Source organism: Elephas maximus, chromosome 7 (genome assembly GCF_024166365.1).
Source record: "Elephas maximus indicus isolate mEleMax1 chromosome 7, mEleMax1 primary haplotype, whole genome shotgun sequence".
In the NCBI taxonomy this organism is placed as follows: domain Eukaryota; kingdom Metazoa; phylum Chordata; class Mammalia; order Proboscidea; family Elephantidae; genus Elephas; species Elephas maximus.
The window spans coordinates 90,570,597-90,587,960 of record NC_064825.1 but is presented as its reverse complement, the minus strand read 5'-3'; the positions used below and the strand labels follow the sequence as shown (position 1 = coordinate 90,587,960).

General features: G+C 40.2%; 1 protein-coding gene across 6 annotated transcripts in view; it reads left to right on the top strand.

Annotated features, from left to right (window-relative positions):
- The window catches only part of SLC1A2 (solute carrier family 1 member 2), a 405,614-nt gene extending 388,864 nt beyond the window's left edge, over positions 1 to 16,750 (top strand). For 4 of the 6 annotated variants that reach the window (XM_049889391.1, XM_049889394.1, XM_049889392.1 and 1 more), the window contains exons 10-11: positions 2,349 to 2,580; positions 6,973 to 16,748. In XM_049889391.1, the coding sequence (XP_049745348.1) occupies positions 2,349 to 2,580; positions 6,973 to 7,044 (304 nt within the window). In that variant the 3' untranslated portion in view covers positions 7,045 to 16,748. Of the gene's footprint in view, positions 1 to 2,348; positions 2,581 to 6,972 lie in introns of all 6 variants that reach the window. The other 2 variants (XM_049889387.1, XM_049889386.1) reach the window with 1 other exon arrangement.
- The last annotated feature ends 614 nt before the right edge of the window (positions 16,751 to 17,364 follow it).

The following is a 17,364-nucleotide window of genomic DNA, read 5'->3' as shown; positions in this document are numbered from 1 at the left end:
GGGACTCCTTGACTTCTCTTCTGTAGTGATGGGATAGAATCACCCCACCTAAGAATATGGCTTCACTTCTGCTCTGTATCTCATTCCTTTCATCTCTCTAGGAACTTAACTCCATCAACCGTTCCCTCTTCTCTGTGTCTTTAATTTCTCCTTCTCTGCTGACTTCTCATCGGGGTTTAAACATGTTCATGTCTTCTACCTCTTAAAATCAAAGCAAACTAAAAAATCTCTCAATCTTCTGCCTCCCTCCATCTTCCATTTCCTCTCCTTCCCTTCTCAGCCAAACTTCTCGAATGAGTTGATTATATATAATGTCTCCATTTCTTCACCACTCATTCAATTATCTACCCACTGGCTACTGTTCCTGCCTCTGTATTGACCAATAGTGGCTTCCCTATTGCTAAAACCAAGAGATGCTTCTTTTCCTTACCTTACCTGGCCTCTTATCAGTAATTGGCATTATCCACAGCACCCTTATTCTTGAAACATACTTTCTTTCACTTATGCAACCCCAGACTTTTCTAGTTTTCCTCCCCTCTTTGTAGGATTTTTTTTTTTTTGTCTGTTCTTAAATGTTGGTTGCCCTCAGTGTCCTAGAGTAGATTATCTGCCCTTTTCACACTATATAATCTCCGAGTATGAGCTCAGGCACTCCTGTGGCATCCCTGTCCATCTCCTAGCTCACCATCTGTAGCTCATGTCTCTCCTGCTCTTCAGGCATATTCCCAATCACCTCCCCTTTACTGGATTGTAGGCTTCACACTTAACATGTTTAAATTGAAGCCAGAAAATTTCTCACCCTAACCATTCATGCTGCCTCCCTATGGAAGCCCAGACCAGAAACCTGAGAGCAATCATGGTGCTTCTCTGATTTTTCCCCATAGCCAGTCAATCCTCAAGTCCTAGATTTTTCTCTCTTAAATCACTCTGAAATCCATCTTTCTGTGGGCCACCACATCCTCACTAGCTGGATTTGTACAGACTCTGTCATCCTGAGGAAGATTCTCCAAAGCAGGAGGGAAGGGAAGAGCATTCTCAGAAGGAGAGATGCCCCAGCAAGTCAAGTCCAGCTCTGATCTCTCTTTTTCATTGACAGCGCCTTCTGGTTGGAACCAGGACAGCTGGCTCACACATGACCATCCTAAATAGATGGTCTTGCAAGGGAACCAGGGCAGACTTCTCCCAATGAAGCTTCATTTTTATTATTTTCTAATTAGAAATAGATTTGATAATAGCAGCAATAATTTATCTTAGGCCTTTTGTTCCAAGAAGAAAATTAAGGATTCTACTTTGCCTAGCACTTAGTCCTAGTGCCCTTGTATTATTGAAATTGAAGGCTAGATTGAGAATATCTCAGTGACATCTTTACCTAAACTTCTCCTTCTTTGTGGTTTCCAGCATTCTTCTCTTCAGGACTTTGAATATCTAAAAACATGGCCAAAAGGACTCTTCACATTTATGGATGAGAGGACAAATCCACTATTAAGAACTTAATTAGCTTTCATGTTTTAACTCTCTAAGAGGGACAATTATCAATCATCATATTTTTTTTCAAATCAGAACTGGGAACATAAGATTTGGGAAGGATTTTTTTTTAATTCTTCCTTGTTCAAGAGGCACACTGAAAGAGTTGATTTTTGGAAGGTTAATAAAGAGAGCAGATATTTTGGTTTTTCTAGAACATATAGTCATGGCACATATTAGTCAATGAGAAAATTATGTCTGAGTTCTTTATCCAACAGCTGTATCTGTGTGTATGCATGGAGGGGAGAGAATTAGGGTGCAATGGGAAAGCCAAGGATAGTTTTGATCATTACAAAAAAGATGAATATTCTATTATGGAAGAACTCTCAGGTGGTGAGTCTTTCTAGTAAACCTAACAAATAAAATTAAATAATTGGAAATAGCCTGCAGTCTTCAAAGAAGCATTTAAGTCAGGAGGAATTGCTAGACACAGCTAAAAAAGTGACTGAAGCCTGGGTACCAATTTTGATATTTGGACACACGACTTCCCTCAAATTCCTTCCTTTCTTCCTCCTCCTCCTCCTCCTCCCCCTTTTTCTTTGCTACTGTTTATTGAGTCCTTCCCATTCATCAGACATTATGCTAAGCACTTATATTATCTCGTTTAATTTTCTCACAAACCTATGAGAGAAGTGTGATTATCATCTCCAGTTGACGTACAAGTAAACCAAGACTCATAAAGATTGGGTAACATGCCCTGGATCAAGCAAAGGGCAAAAGGTGAAACCAGAGATCAACCCCAGGTCTCTCTGGCTCCAGACCTTGCTCTTAACCACCATGTCACACTGCTTCCTCACTAAACTTTTTCTATTCTTTGTCCCTAGGGACAGGATGAGAACTTCAGTCAATGTTGTGGGTGACTCTTTTGGGGCTGGAATTGTCTATCACCTCTCCAAGGCTGAGCTGGATTCCATTGACTCCCAGCACCAAGTGCATGAAGACATTGAAATGACCAAGACTCAATCCATTTATGATGACATGAAGAACCACAGGGAAAGCAATTCTAATCAATGTGTCTATGCTGCACACAACTCTGTCATAGTAGATGAGTGCAAGGTACCATTTTTGGATATCGAGACTTGTATATAGTAGTGCATGCTTGATTTCTTAAAAAACAAACACAAAAGCCCTGCATGTATTATTGTCACTCTTATTTTTCTAAAAAATCATGTAACCCAAGCTTCTATGAGTCCCAGATCATCTAACTCTGTGTCTAACATGACAGGAAATCAACATGTCTAACAGTGAAAGAGCCAATCAATTGCCCATTTTATCCACATGGTATAAAACAACCATTTTGATCTCCCCACTCACCCACTTCACTAATTTGATCAGGTTTCTTCAATATTTTCCCCCAAGAATTTGTGGTTGCTAGAGCTTTGCTGGCTTTCAAACCTCTTATACTTGAACTGAAACATCAAGGGAAATACCCAGCATCATTTAATTTACAACGCACATGTTTTCCTCTTTGCTGTAGATCATGTGTTGGTCCAAATGTGCTCACATAACTTCGCATAACTATCTTTCTCTTAATTTTTTTTTTGTGGGGGTGAGTTTTGAAATATAAGTCACTTTGCTCCAAGAGTGGGGAAGTAATTTCAAAGAATAACTATCCTTGAGGACATTTATCTAAAGATTAAAAAAAAAAAAAAACTATTGGGTAGTGCAAATGGTTAATGCAGTCAGGTGCTAACTGGGTGGGGAGTCAAGTCCACCCAGAGGCACCTTAGAAGAAAGACCTGGCAGTCTTCTTCCAAAAAATCAGCCATTGAAAACCCTACGAAGCACAGTTCTACTCTGCCACGTATAGGGCCATCGTGAGTCAGAATTAACTTGATGGCAACTGGTTTTTACGTCTCACACACTGCCTGGAAGCACCATCTTTCCTGCAACAGGATGTTCTGGGCTCTCCTCCAAGCTGTTGGGTGCTAAGACTACAAAGCTTGATGGGCGCTGTCTGGCCTTCACTGTAACTAACTTGACATTGTCAAAGACAGACTGTCATGACCAGAGTGGAGCAAACTTGGAGAAACCTGGCAGGTGAACAAAGAGACAACTCTGGGGGTTGGTTTACTAAAATGGTTCCAGGCAGCAGCTGAGGACAATCCCCACCCAACAGAAGTGTCTGATATCTCTTGTATTCCTGTTGGTAAGTCTTCCTTTAGTAGTTGGCTTCTTCTTGAGTTACTTTTAGATCATTCCAAATAAACACCATGGCTCCTGCCAGGCAACTGAGGGTGACAAAGAAGCAAGTCTATTTACCAGACTGAAAAATACATCTGGAATTCTAGTGGACCATCCACAGTCTTTTGCTCATCCCCTTTATGTCAGGTACATGTGTGGGTGAACCACAGCTCAAACACAAACCGGGGAGGGAATCCACCCAACTAGGGGCAATTGCATTAGTGAGTTGACTTTTAGTAAAAATGATTCGAATTGTTAGATATGCAGATGTACTTAAAGGGCACACTCCATTCTCCTGGCAAGTTAATGTTTCCCACATCTGGGTGAATATGCTGGATTATTTCTCATCAAAATGTCAGTTCGGGACCATGAGGACATTTTCTAAGGACAAAGTACAAAGCTAGGGCCAACATTCCCATGGACTGGCTTCGTGCTCTGTGATATTTAGCAAATATTTATTAGGTGCCCTGTGGGGTTTAGTTGAATTCCCCATCTCATTCCTGTAACCTCCTGTATTTTGACATTTATTACGTTTTTGTTGAGTGCCCATTACCAGCAAAGCCCTGAATGAGGCACTGGAGGACAGCAAAATGAATGTATAATTTTCTAGTGGAGATAAGATGTGAACCCAAATTACTACCATACAAAGAAAAAAAGTAGTAAGAAACAAAAGGAAATTGTTATGAGTAAATTTTTTTTTTTAATTTGGCAATTGTATGTAAAATAATCCTAGGGTTTAATTGCTTATGGCGTGGCCCATTTGGGGCTTCTCAAGGGGCTTTTGTACAGGACATGTTTTGAAAAAGAAGGTTTACGGGCATGGAAATATCTTTAGATTTCATACTTCTCTGGATTTTTTTCTTCTTTAAAGGATATCAAGGATAGCTGAAGGTGTTTGCTTCATTTTTTTAAATCAAAGTAATTCGCAGGAAGCAAGCCCGTGAAATGAGAGCATTTGTCCCCATTTTTCATTTCTGTGTTCTAGTACCTAAAACAGTGCCTGTCATGTAGTGGGTAAACCCAAACCCAAACCAAACCCAATGTCGTCAAGTCGATTCCTACTCATAGCAACCCTATAAGACAGAGTAGAAATGCCCCATAGAGTTTCCAAGGAGCGCCTGGTGGATTCCAACTGCCGACCTTTTGGTTAGCAGCCGTAGCACTTAACCACTACGCCACCAGGGTTTCCTGTGTAGTGGGTACTCAATAAATATTTGTTGAATATATCCTTTTAGCATCTTAGTCCCATGGTTTATTTCAGATAAACTTTTTGCTGGAAAGTTCCACAGGCAGTGATTCGGTCTCTGTATCATCAACTACCCAACCAACCATCTGTAGACTCAGTGAATTCGCGTATTAGATGGTGAAATGCTCAAACTCATCAGGTCATGGAGATGATAAAAATGGACATGCTGCTTTAAAAACCATTTTAGCTGTTTAGGTTTTTTCCAGAAGCAATTAGGCTTAGCTTAGTGAAGATTAATTTATCCTCAGTCTTTGCTAGGTGGGTCAGTTTTACTCTTGTTGTACTAGATTAGTTAACTCTGTCAGTACAGGCATGGGAAGGGGGCACCCAGAGCTTTGGAGATGAATTTACACCTTTTCTAGAATATCCAGGTCACATTTACTCTTTTTTCTTTTTTTTTTTTAACTTGTTTCTGGTCAATTTTCAGTCTGTTTCCCAGTTTTTGAAAACTGAGGTGAGAGACATCAAGTGTACTGACAGCCCCTCCCTTTTTGCTTTCCTGTCACCCTGGTGGTTGGGGCAGAGAGGGGTGGAATGGGTTGGGCAGAGGAGTCCCAGCTTCCTTTCATGCAGGCAGGAAAAGAAATGCCAAGAAAGCTGGGCCAGCTACATTTGAAACATAGGTCTCAGTCTTTTTAAAAAAAAAAAAAAAGTAAAGAAAGAAAGAAACCTCCCCCATGTGCCATCTGGTGCTTCCGCAGGCACCACAATGTGATTTATAAGTTTGTGCTGCTATTGACCTGGTACATCACTGAAAGCCAGATGGGCACACTCAAGGTCACTGTGAAAGGCGGCTTTCTCCAGACAGACAGTCTGTCCCTGGCAACCTTTCTCAACAGTTCACCGAAGGGAAAACAACTTTGCTGCAGCTCTGGTTAAAACTTGAAGCATTGCTACGTTACCCCGGCTTCTCTGTTTTCAAAATCATGCCTGCTGATAGTTGTTTGAAATTACGCAATAGCTGTTTTATTTTCATCAGAATAACTGCATGTGGAGCAATCGCTGCTTATTACACAGTCTGTCTGAAAAAATTTAGGGGGCTAGTAGGGGCTCAAGGAACAAATGGATTTTTATTTTCTTATGCTTGGCTTGTGAAGGGCACTGGTTTTCTGTTCCTAGCATGTTGCCTGTGCTTATAATGCATGCATGTCACTTCCACGTGGGTAAGAAGAAGGTCAAATTTCTTTCAAACATTACTGCGTTTGTCATGTCTCCATATCCTAACGCTTCTACAAATCCAGTCTCTCCATTATGTGGAATATCAGTCGTGGGTTTAAGTTTGCACATGACGTTGAGGACAGACAGACGGAAGGTAAGCTAGGAAAACTACTTAGAAATGCAGGGGAAAACTTCCCATTCTGTGTAAGGGTTCAGTTTGCTTTGAGCCAGGGAAACCTGATAGAGACAGTCTGGTGGTTATATATGATTACTGGATAACTGAATTGAAGTAATTTAGATATACAGTGTCACTGGTCTCGGGCTTTTAATCTTCCTCCCTTAAAAAAAAAAAATCTTTAAAGCCTGGACAGCTTATTGGCAGAACCGAAGCTTGTCTGATTTCTGATTTTAAAATTGGGCACATGTATAACGCATCTGGCCTCATTGTCACTGAACCTTTCCCGTGCATGCATAGAGCTAGCTACCTAGTTCTGGATTTGTTCTCTGTGGTTGTATGGAGTAGCACATGAACACTCTTTTCGAAGGACTGTGCTATTGCGTGATGAGTCTGTGGGTGGTGAGACACCCCCACAACCCTAAAAGCATAGTAGAAGTTACTGCCCAAATTGTCATATGTCTGTAGTCCGTCAGTACTACCAAGGCAAGTATGGACGTTTTAATGTTCACAAATCAATGTTGAAAATGAAAATAGGCTCAAAACCAATTTGAAAGGGACAACAATTGAAACAGTGTTTAAGTCATATAGTATAGCCCTCCATCTGGTGCTCCTCCACATAACCCTTGGAGTCTTTTTCTGGTTTGTGGCCTGTAAGCTGGATGTTGATGATAATTATTTTCAGGTAACTCTGGCAGCCAACGGAAAGTCAGCCGACTGCAGTGTTGAGGACGAGCCTTGGAAACGTGAAAAATAAGGATATGCCTCTCAGCAAATTCTTGAATAGACTCCCCAGCGTATCTTATGGTAAAAGATGATATAAAGATTAAACAAGCTTTCTTTAAAAAAAAAGGAAAAAAAAAAAACCCACATTATATTCCTATGTTTACTTAATCTGTTAGCTGAGGCTTAGAGGAACCATTGTGAGTTGGTGATGGTAGGCACGGTGCTGTGTCTTTGCCAAATAATGCTTCATAACTGTCTAACTTTCTCATATGTATTACTGTTTGAATGGATGCTGCTGGAGGAGTCAGTTTGAATGGGAGACACATTCTTGCCTGCTTCCCCTTTCTCTCAAGATGCAGAAATGTGGATGCCCTTTTCCCAGGGGATGCAACTGAAGCAGTGCGGTACACTCCAGGGACTCGGGATAATGAGGAAACTCAGTGTGTTATTCCTTAAAGTATTCTCCGTGTCTCATCTTGTTATGCACAAGAGATTTTGTTAGAAGCCTCTAGAAGTAATTTCCTTTAAACGTCTTGTAGAGTTTGGCACATGTGTTGATTAAAAGCAAGCACCTGTCTTAGGGAACTCTGACAAATCATTTTCAGTAGCCTCTTTGAGTTAAATGTTTCAACGTTTTAGTGGGAGCCATAGTCTTAAAGGCAGTTGTGTATGGAGCTCACTGTGTCTCTACCCTACTTTGTGTAGTTTGTATGAATAATTATTGAAAGTTCAAAGTATGTTTATAATTAGGGATAAATATGATAATGGTTAGGAAGTAATTTATACATGACCACTGCATATATTGACAAAAATGAAGCACAGTCAATATAAATTTTAACCAGATTCATCTATAAAAATTTGTTTATATTTGGTTTGCGTTTCGCCTGGCATAGTGAAATCGAGTAAGATTGTTTGATCTCTGTTTCACTTTCTTGTTTCACTCCTAAGATCCTTGTTTGGGTTCTAACGAAAGAGACACTTTTAATCCCCATCTGGTTGAGTCATATTCTCATCAACCTAGAAGGCCTCATCATTTTACAGTCCTCACATATGGAGGACAGTTGTGTTGGCTGTGCATCTTTTAATAACATCTCTTAAGAAAAAAAAAAAAACTAGTATTTATCTAGTATGCAGAAAGCTTTTTGTTATATTATGTCAAAGCATATAAAACTAGTTACAGGACATAGTTGGAAGCACAGCCAGTCTTCTTCTCCAACCTTCTCTGTGCAAAGGAACAGAAAACAAGCATGTGCGAAGTCCTATAAAGGTAACACTCCTACGGCAGAGTCTAAACAGCCTTAAACCATGAAGTGGGATAACTCTACACAATGCAACACAGGAGATCTTTTCACGGCTATGAAAGTTTGAAGGAGTAAACCATATATAATTGGAGAAGCGCAATGCCTTGCATGCTGTAGGCACCCAGTGAATTCTTATTGATGGATTATGCAAGTTAAATTTTTTAATGTCTCTACTATCATTTACTATTGGATAGCCCACAGTATTTTCCTAGGTTGCTGGGTTTGAGAGTTTGTTGAGGACTTGAATATGAATCGTTGATAAATATAGCACATTCGACTCTAAGGAGTATGTAGAACTTGACCCACAGGTGGGAGCATGTCATCCAAAGCCAGCAGATAAATGTGGAGATATTCATGAATAGTCATAGAATGCAACTTGTCTGAGGTGAGGGTGTTATTGACATCACATACCCTGTAATACCAACTCCTTCTGACTCCTCTCTTGTAACTCAGATGCCTTTGGAACATACAAAAGACGTGAGATCCAGTAGTTCTTGTCTCTCAAACACCAGTTATTTTTGGAGAAGGATTGCTATTGAGCAGTATTAAGCAGCTTTTTTACTTTTGTTTTTGTTTTTAAAGAATGGCATTAGTCTTTATTTTCATTAGATGCCAGGTTATCAGGTAGCCGAGGATGTGCTGAAATGTAGTAGCGGAAAATGCATCCTTTAGAGCAAACCTTGTGGGCTAAGGGGACCTGTATTTCGCTGTGAAACTGGTAACGGTTGTCTTAACTCAAGTGGTGCTCCCAAGAGCGTGTTTATGGTGAGTAGAAGAATCTAGACACAGCATCTAGGAGTTGTTGTTGAAGGTCAGCTTTATGCTTTTGTATACACTGACATGTTTCTCAATGAGCGGTCAAACCCTGAATCCCAAAATGTATTCCCAGAGGATTGTCTTCCCAGTGCTCTGCCTGAAAGTCTTTCCAGTTTGTTTTATCTTCAGTTTTTTTTTCCCCCCCTTAACTATCCTGTTAGCCTATAAATACATAAAGGGACAATATGTTCAAAAAAAATTAGGTGCATAAAGGCTAACAAAGCAGACTTTTCTGATTTGAGACTCTGTGCAATAAGTCTCATTAAAATATACTTAGAAAATCACCCTTAGCTGGAAAGGCAATAAATCATGTTAAAAATAAACAATTTCTAAAATTCAAGACTAGCATAAAAATCCAGGATGTATGTAGAGCTGATATATGAATATACACTCTGGTTTTTTAGGTCTTGTTCATTCTTCCAATGCCACACCCATTGGGGTTTTCCTTGCCCAGCATATGTGCCATAAACAGAACAAATGGATCCAGAGTATACCTCTAATGACGTTTTTGTAAATGGGATATGTATAACCTGTCAGTTATATGCAGAGATTTATATTAATAGATCCAACACAGATAGGAATGCTTGTTACAGTCCATTAATATTTGATAATACATAAATGTTATATTTATATACAGACATAGCAGCAGATACACGCACTGCATCATGTTAGAGGAAACTGGCCTTTAAGTCAGTGCTTTGGCAACACCATTTTGTAATAGACTCGTTCACCTCTTTTTAGGAATCAGAGAATCATTTCAAGAGTAAACCAACTAAATCAACTTTTAATCCTTCCCTTTCTCATTTTTTGCCCTTTGGGGAACCCAAGTGGAATCCCCATTTGATTATCTACTGAAATCCAGTGGATCAAATCCCATCAGTGAGAACAATGAGTTATCTCTCAAGGTAACGCTTTACCTCAGAGCTTTCAGGATGTGCCTCTCTATGCAAAGAGCAAGGAGCCCTAGTGGCACGATGGTTGAGTGCTTGGCTGCTAACTGAAAGGTCAGCAGTTTGAACACACCAGTGGCTGCTCCCATAAAGATTTCTGCCTTAGAAACCCTAAGGGGGCAGTTCGACTCTGACCTATAGAGTCGCTATGAGTAGGACTTGACTTGATGGCACGCAACAACAACAACATGCAAAGAGCATCAGAGAATGAAGACAATCATTTAGATTGTACAGATCCTCAACACAGGACTTTAGGTGACAATGTCTGCACCAAAATAGCTACCGGATTCAATCCTTTACTTCATTTTCGGTGTGAAAAGACAGCCTATAGTCTCATCACTGCCTGAGGAAGTTACCATGCCCCACGGTAGACAAATATTTTACTTCTTCTTCTCTCTAATCACTAGTCAGCTAGATGTTCATGAAAGCCTAAAGAAAGAGTGCCAAGATGCTGGATTTAGTTGTGGAGGCTGAGAAGGACTTAGGGGAAATTGAGTTCATGGGGAGATATACCCCTGTTAGGTGATGCCAGAAATCACAACGACCATTTGATGAGAGGATCTCTGGTCATTTCCACTCGTGCATGGGGGAAGTATGCTGTTCACAAATGTATCTAGTCAGGAAGCCCTTTCAGAGTAGATGGGTGGGGTAACTCATCTACTGGGCCCAGAAAGGAAACCCAATCCTATCATGTTTTGTAAATACCATACTTCCGTTTCCTGTCAATAGCAAAAGTCAGGTTTTAATATTTCACTTTTGTCAGAATCAAGGTTTCTACCTGTGCAATATTTTCCCGTTAAATACAGCAATAAATCCAAGTAGGAACGCACATGTCTCCATAGTTCAGACTCTTGGTAAACAAGTCTCAGCACTGTGCCTGGTTTGATGACTAAAAGTACTTAGCATTTATACCCAGTGGAGGCGGTTCTTCCCATTTCACTGCTCGTTAACTTTCCGAACCATACTGCTGTCTAGGTTGCTGGTTTTGCTTTGCTTATTCTACAGTTAAACTCATTCCAAACCAAGAAAAAGGACCAAATGGGATTTTCAATGACTGTGACTCTTGCTCTTCGAATAAGGATATTATGGTCTGGGGGCCTAAGAAGATTAAAATATAACAAAGAGCTTGAAAGAATTCTAAAGTGAGAATTTTGTAAATCTAGTTCTCAGGGAAGATTCATGGTCTCATCATCTGTAGTGATTTCTTCTGGCTAAAACCTAGAAGAAGGGCCACTGAGTGCCAGCTCAGACAGGTGGCACTATAGACAGATTGATCTTCCTGGGTGAAATGAGTTAGAAGCTGCCCCTGCAACATTTGTTATGGTTTTCTCCAAGGGGAAACTCAATTTTCTCGTCCTTTCTTCCTATTCCACTCATCATTGCTGCTGCTTATAAGAGAGCCAATTATTATGTTGGTACAAGGGTTGGCTTTAGAATAGATGACAGGGAAGCTTAATTAGACAGTATGTAATTTCATAGCCCAAAACAGAAAATTCAGTTAAGGACATAGAGGTGATGAGAAGCATCCTGATGTGGCGGAAGAAACATCGGGATTAGACTCTGCCAATTTTTAGCCGTGTGACTTACACAAGCCACTTTACCTCCAAACCTCATTTTTTCCCATTTGTAAAGCAAAGAGTGTAGATTAAATGGTTAAAACCTCTTTCCAGCTTGATTCTGGCTTTAATTTATTCTTTCTTAAGGGGCTTTCTGCTGCAGAATATTACTTATATTTTAAGTTGGAGGAGCCTGCAATAACGATCTATAAATTTTTCTCGTTCCCTTTGGGGGAAATTAAATTCAAGCCTCTATTCACTTGATTTTTTACAACAAGTTGGGAAGATGGCCATGTGAATCAACAGCGTGGTATTTGGGGACACAAACAGACATCCTTTTATAAAATTGCCCTTTACTTAAACTCCCTGTCCTAATACAAGTAGCAGTTTAGCTCAGGGAAGAATGCATGCTTCTGGCATCACAGGAGAGGACTGGATGAGTGTAGAGCCTCACCCAATCTCTTACATCATTTGTGCGGTAGCAACAGAGCCCACTCTGAATACCCAAAACACCCAATTTCGTCTGCAAACAATCCTAATTGCCAAGCCAGTATGGGAATTTGGGAGCCTTTGGCAAATAAACTTGAACACTCTTATGAAATTCGGTGCAAGCTTGCACAGTAAATAGCAACTGTCTGTAAATACCTTCCCGCTACCACTTGTGTGCACACATGCACAACCATTCACAGAGGAGCCTGGCCCAAGTCCTTTCTTTGGAGAGATATGCAGGAATGTTTGATGGAATTCATTTTCCAATTTTTCTCCTGGTTTGCTTTTTGATAGGCGTCACATCGTGCGTGGAAAAGCTCTAACTTAGGGCAATGGAGTTTTGCTGACTCTTCAATGCCTGAGGAGTTCTAGGGTGGATGGCTTTGGGGGACATCTCAGAAAATCCATGGTCTGCAAGTGCATGTCACCAGCCAAGATCTTTGAACAATCTCTTGTACTTTCTGGTACTGCTGCTGCGGGCCATTGCTTTCATCATTGCTCTTTGTCTGGACTTCTGCTAAGTATGGAGTAGAGCTGGTGTTATGTTGTGTGTAGCTTCCATTACCGGCAAAGACTTTGGTTCTTTAGATGTGAGGATGCCAGATGTTACGCTAGGATTAAAAGGATGGTTGTTTTCCCCATTAGTGCAGCCAGATAAAGACGTTCTTAACTGATCCATATAAGAACCTATAGAAAAGTGAGAAGAGTCCCTCAGTTCTTATTTCATTCACCCTAAATAGCATCCTGAATGATTCCTCATCTGTCAGTTTTTTGTTTTGTTTTGTTTTTTCCCCTTTGTCCAGCCTTGCTTTGCCTTCCTACCTCTGGCCAAATATCCATTTTCCTATTTTTATAGTCTTTCTGATTGTTATGCAGGGCCTTTTGTGCTGAGACTAAAATCTGCTACTGGAATAGATCCCACTGTTCAGCAGAGCCATCATTTGACCCAGTGAGTGGGTAGCAACAGATGCCCAGTTCCCCTAGAGACACCTCCAATCCCTGGGTGAGTGTTGGAACTAGCAACTGACTGTGAGCTTTGTTAGCATCCCCGGTGGAGATGGGATGATGCAGTCAGAGCCTCGCTCCTTCTGGGGCTTGGTTTCTTCCCCTGGCAACGAGTTACCCTGCTTGGAAACAGCCTGTTGCCTTGTAGGGGAGAAATGCGCACAGAATTACTAGCCAAGGAGGTTGGTTCAGCACATCTCTGAAGTTTCTCCCCTGTGGAGAGAATTCCCTGAAATGTATGATCAGAAAGCTATTTGCTTAATGCTCTGGAAGAGTTCATTTTCTTACTAGGAACTCACCCTTCGGCATCTGGGTTTTTCTACCAGTCACCTTAATGCCCTCTCTTCCTCCTTCTCCTAGCAAACCTCAGCACTGTATCTCCACGCTTCACAGCATGGATCAGATTATCTGATCACTGTAGAAATTTGTATATAAAATGCTACCTTGGTGAGGATTTTTGTGTATTGTTTTTCTATTTGTTTTCTACAGTTTGAGGAGAGAGCTGGCAAACTGTGAGTCTACTTTGATTTTGCTGCCAGCAGATATATTTTGGCTTCCTGGTAAGAATCTATGTTACCAGGGACAATATATTGCCCTCTGATCAGTATTGTACCCCAAACCCACAAATTCCTCCAGCCTAATCTTACATTCTTGTTTAAAACAAATACCCAAGCCTCTTTGCTATTATTTGTAAAGAGCATGAGAAAATGTATTTCTACTCCTGGATGTTATAAGTCCAATATTAATTTAGCCTTTAATGTTATAGGTTTTTATCTATCCTTCAGAAATCATGAAAAACTCAGTGTACACTGAATGAATCTATTTAATATTTGTAATTTTGAAGACAGATATTTTCTTATGGGATTTTCCATATAGCCACACATGTAGAATTATAACTCTCTGGAGCACAAGAAATTTCTACAGCAATTTACAGGTATCGGTTATTTCCTGAGCACACAGCCACACTTGAGAAATTTCAGAACATAGTCCTTAGTGATGCAATGAACAAAATGACCATTAAAAAAACAAAAAAGTTGCCATCGAGTCAATTCCAACTCATAATTGCTTAAATTCCTTAGCTGGTTAGGATATACATTTAAACAAGTAGCCTATTTAACGAGAGGACTAGTGCTGACTCCTTATTTTGAACACCAAGACTTGTTATTCCAGCCAAGCATTCCAATTTTACTTTCCTTTAAGAAAGATCAAGGACAAGGTGATAGCAGAGAAATCATTTCTCTGTCAGAATCCCTCATGCCTTCCTAATTGTTTTATGTGAAAGTTGGCTTAGGAAAACTCTGAGTGGCAGAGACTGGAGGGTGAACGCTAGGCAGCAAATCAGGACAGATTTGTTGCCATTAATTCTTGCCAAGCAAAATGGTAGTAAATGTCACATTGTTATATGAATTGAGCACATATTTTTAAGAAAACATTTTCAGTACCAGCTATGAAGCAATACCCTATCACTGGCGGCTGGAGGTGGAGGTGTATGGTCACATTTGAAACTGTTTAGAAGAAGCCCAGGTGAATTTGTCCTCAGGTAAATAACAAACTATATAACCTCCCCCCAAAAGGCAAATCAGTAGCCACTACAAAGATAAGGTGTCTTCCTTCAGCCAAACACACTTCCTGGTATGGTTGGTAGGGCTCATATTTTTGCCAAGGTCTGTGTTTTAAGAAATAGTTGGTTACGTAGAAAGTGTACTGGTATGTATTTGAACCTGCTCCTCATTAAGTAAACAAATTACGTGTATCCTTAACTGGCAATGATTGTCTCTGTGGTTTTCAAGTACAGGTAGCTGTCAAAGCATGAAGTTCTGGTGTGTACACGCTGACACTTGGTTCACGCATGAAGAACAGTGCCTATGCACTTTGTGTAGCTATACAGTAGGTAACTGTGTAATTTCAGTGAAATGGTGTATAGATGTATTGTAATTTAATGTAAATGTTATTTTTTGGCTGTTCATCTAAGTGCAGTAGACATGTTGATTGGTGTTTTGAAAACCCTTCTTTTCTTTCTTAGACACCTAGCGGTGAATCATTTCTCCTCTTTGGTAATGTGATTTGAGGATACGTATGAGTGAGGAACTTATCCGTGAGTCCTTTGTACTGATAATTGTTTGAAAGTCTGTGTGAGTGTCCAGCACCTTTGTAAATACACAGTTCAGAGCAGTGGTGGGGTGGATGTGTGTCCAGGTTCTTAGTGAATGGTCATCTCACTTGTGTATAATGCACAGTGAATGTTTTCTAGGCTTAGGTAGGTTTAGAATGAGGGCATTCATCTACAATCCTCCTTCACTAGGTGGATTGGGCTCAGAGTGGCTAAAGGTTATTCTGTTCTTGTGTATGTTAGCATCATGTCCTTAGGCAAGGGGCAGCCTCTCTGACTGTCAAGTACTAATCGTGATTTTCATGATTTAAGGATTGTGAAGAGTCTTGTCCCCCTTGACTTCTTGAGTTAGGGCACAGAAGAAATCCATGTGTGTTTCTGCCATACAGGCAAAACCCCAAAAAAGCACAGTTCTGTTAGGAAAATGCACGGTTGTCTGTAGTAAGGCAGAACACTAAAAGCACGGGAACAGTCAGTGTGCAGCTTTGGAGTTTCAGGGCAGGGAACTGACAAAGCACAGATCCCACATATGTGAAGGAAGTACGACTTCCTGTACCTAATATGCTCTGTGTGTGTGTTTTGAGTGATTGCAGATGAGATTAACTGTAATTATACACTTGCCTCCTAAAAGACTCATTCTGTCTAATTATCACTAAATGGAATGCTGTGAGGTCTATTGCTCCTGTAACCCCTTCTTCCTCTTCCCCAAGGACAGAAAAGAAATGGTCATGTGCTCTTGGGAACATTGAGTGGCCCTCTCTTTTCATGACAGAAGTGAAGCCTAAGATATCCCCCGAGAGCATGAAGCACGGTCATTTGCAGTGCTTTCTCCAGATGACTGGGATGAGGGGATATGGTGGACAGGCACTTTTTTCCTAGAAAATGTGGCTTCAACTCTTGTCAAATTCTGGATGGAAACCTTACTGAAAGGAAACTAGCCTTTAGGCAGGATTCTTTTTGAAGAGTCTTGTAAGTGTAGAATGAAAGATAAGATTGTTTCCCTCAGATTCACAATGCCCATTGGTGTGAAGTCATGTAACATAAAGCATCTATGACACATAGTATTTAAAGACTAATGAGTGCAAGAAGATAAAAACTTCAGCTAATTCTTGGGTTGTTTCTTATATACGGTACTAGGAAATGCCTTGTCAGAAAAGCACATTTTGGGTAGTTGGGTTCTCTTGTTTTCACCTTTAGCTTTCTAAGCTTTCCTACAATGTGGACTTATTACTGTAACCTTTCATGTGTAAAATAACTGGACATTCTTTATATGCTGGAAATAATCTGTGAATCCAATATTTCATTAAGTGTTTTAACTTTTGTGTATATTTCTCTCATCAATAAATGTGGATTCAAATTTCTCTTGATAGCTGCCTCTTCTTCAATTCTCATTTGAGGCTATTGTGGGTTATACACTAAGCTCCTCGAGTACTCCTTTCAGAGAAGTTTGTGGATGGAAAGCTACAATGTCCTAGATGAATAGTTTCTAGGAACCCTAGATATATAAGGAAGTCACATCTTATATGAAAATTATTATCTAAAATTAGTGAGATGGAGTAAAAATGATGTATAATCAAAAGTATCCTGTGAATCAGACAGAATGGGCTTGCCCAAAATATCAGAAGCTTAAAATACCCAAGGCTATTTTTCACTCATGTGAAATTTCCATCACAAGTTGGCTAGGAGACTCTGCTCTGTGTTGTCCTCACTCAGGGAGGCTGGAAAGACTCCATCTCCATACTTCCACACTTGTCAATACTGGAAAAAAGGAGTATGGAAAGTCTTACACTGACTCTTAAAGCTTCCTCCTGAATGTTATTATGTACCTCACTTCTGCTCATATATCAATGGCCAAAGCAAGTCCCTTGGCTTCACCTAACTTCATGGGTAGAGGTACGTGCAACCTTACCAGGTGCTCAGAAGGAACACTGGAGATAGTATGTGAATAGCTGTGATGACTATCAGGCCATGAAAATTCCTTAAATTGTTTATAAAGGATAGTATACAAGCATATAGTCTCTCAGTAGGTCCAACAGAACACGGTTTTCCTCTAAGATTACAACAAATCATTACTCTGGAAGTAGGTGGCAAGATGTAAGGGCTATGTTATGGACATACAATGCA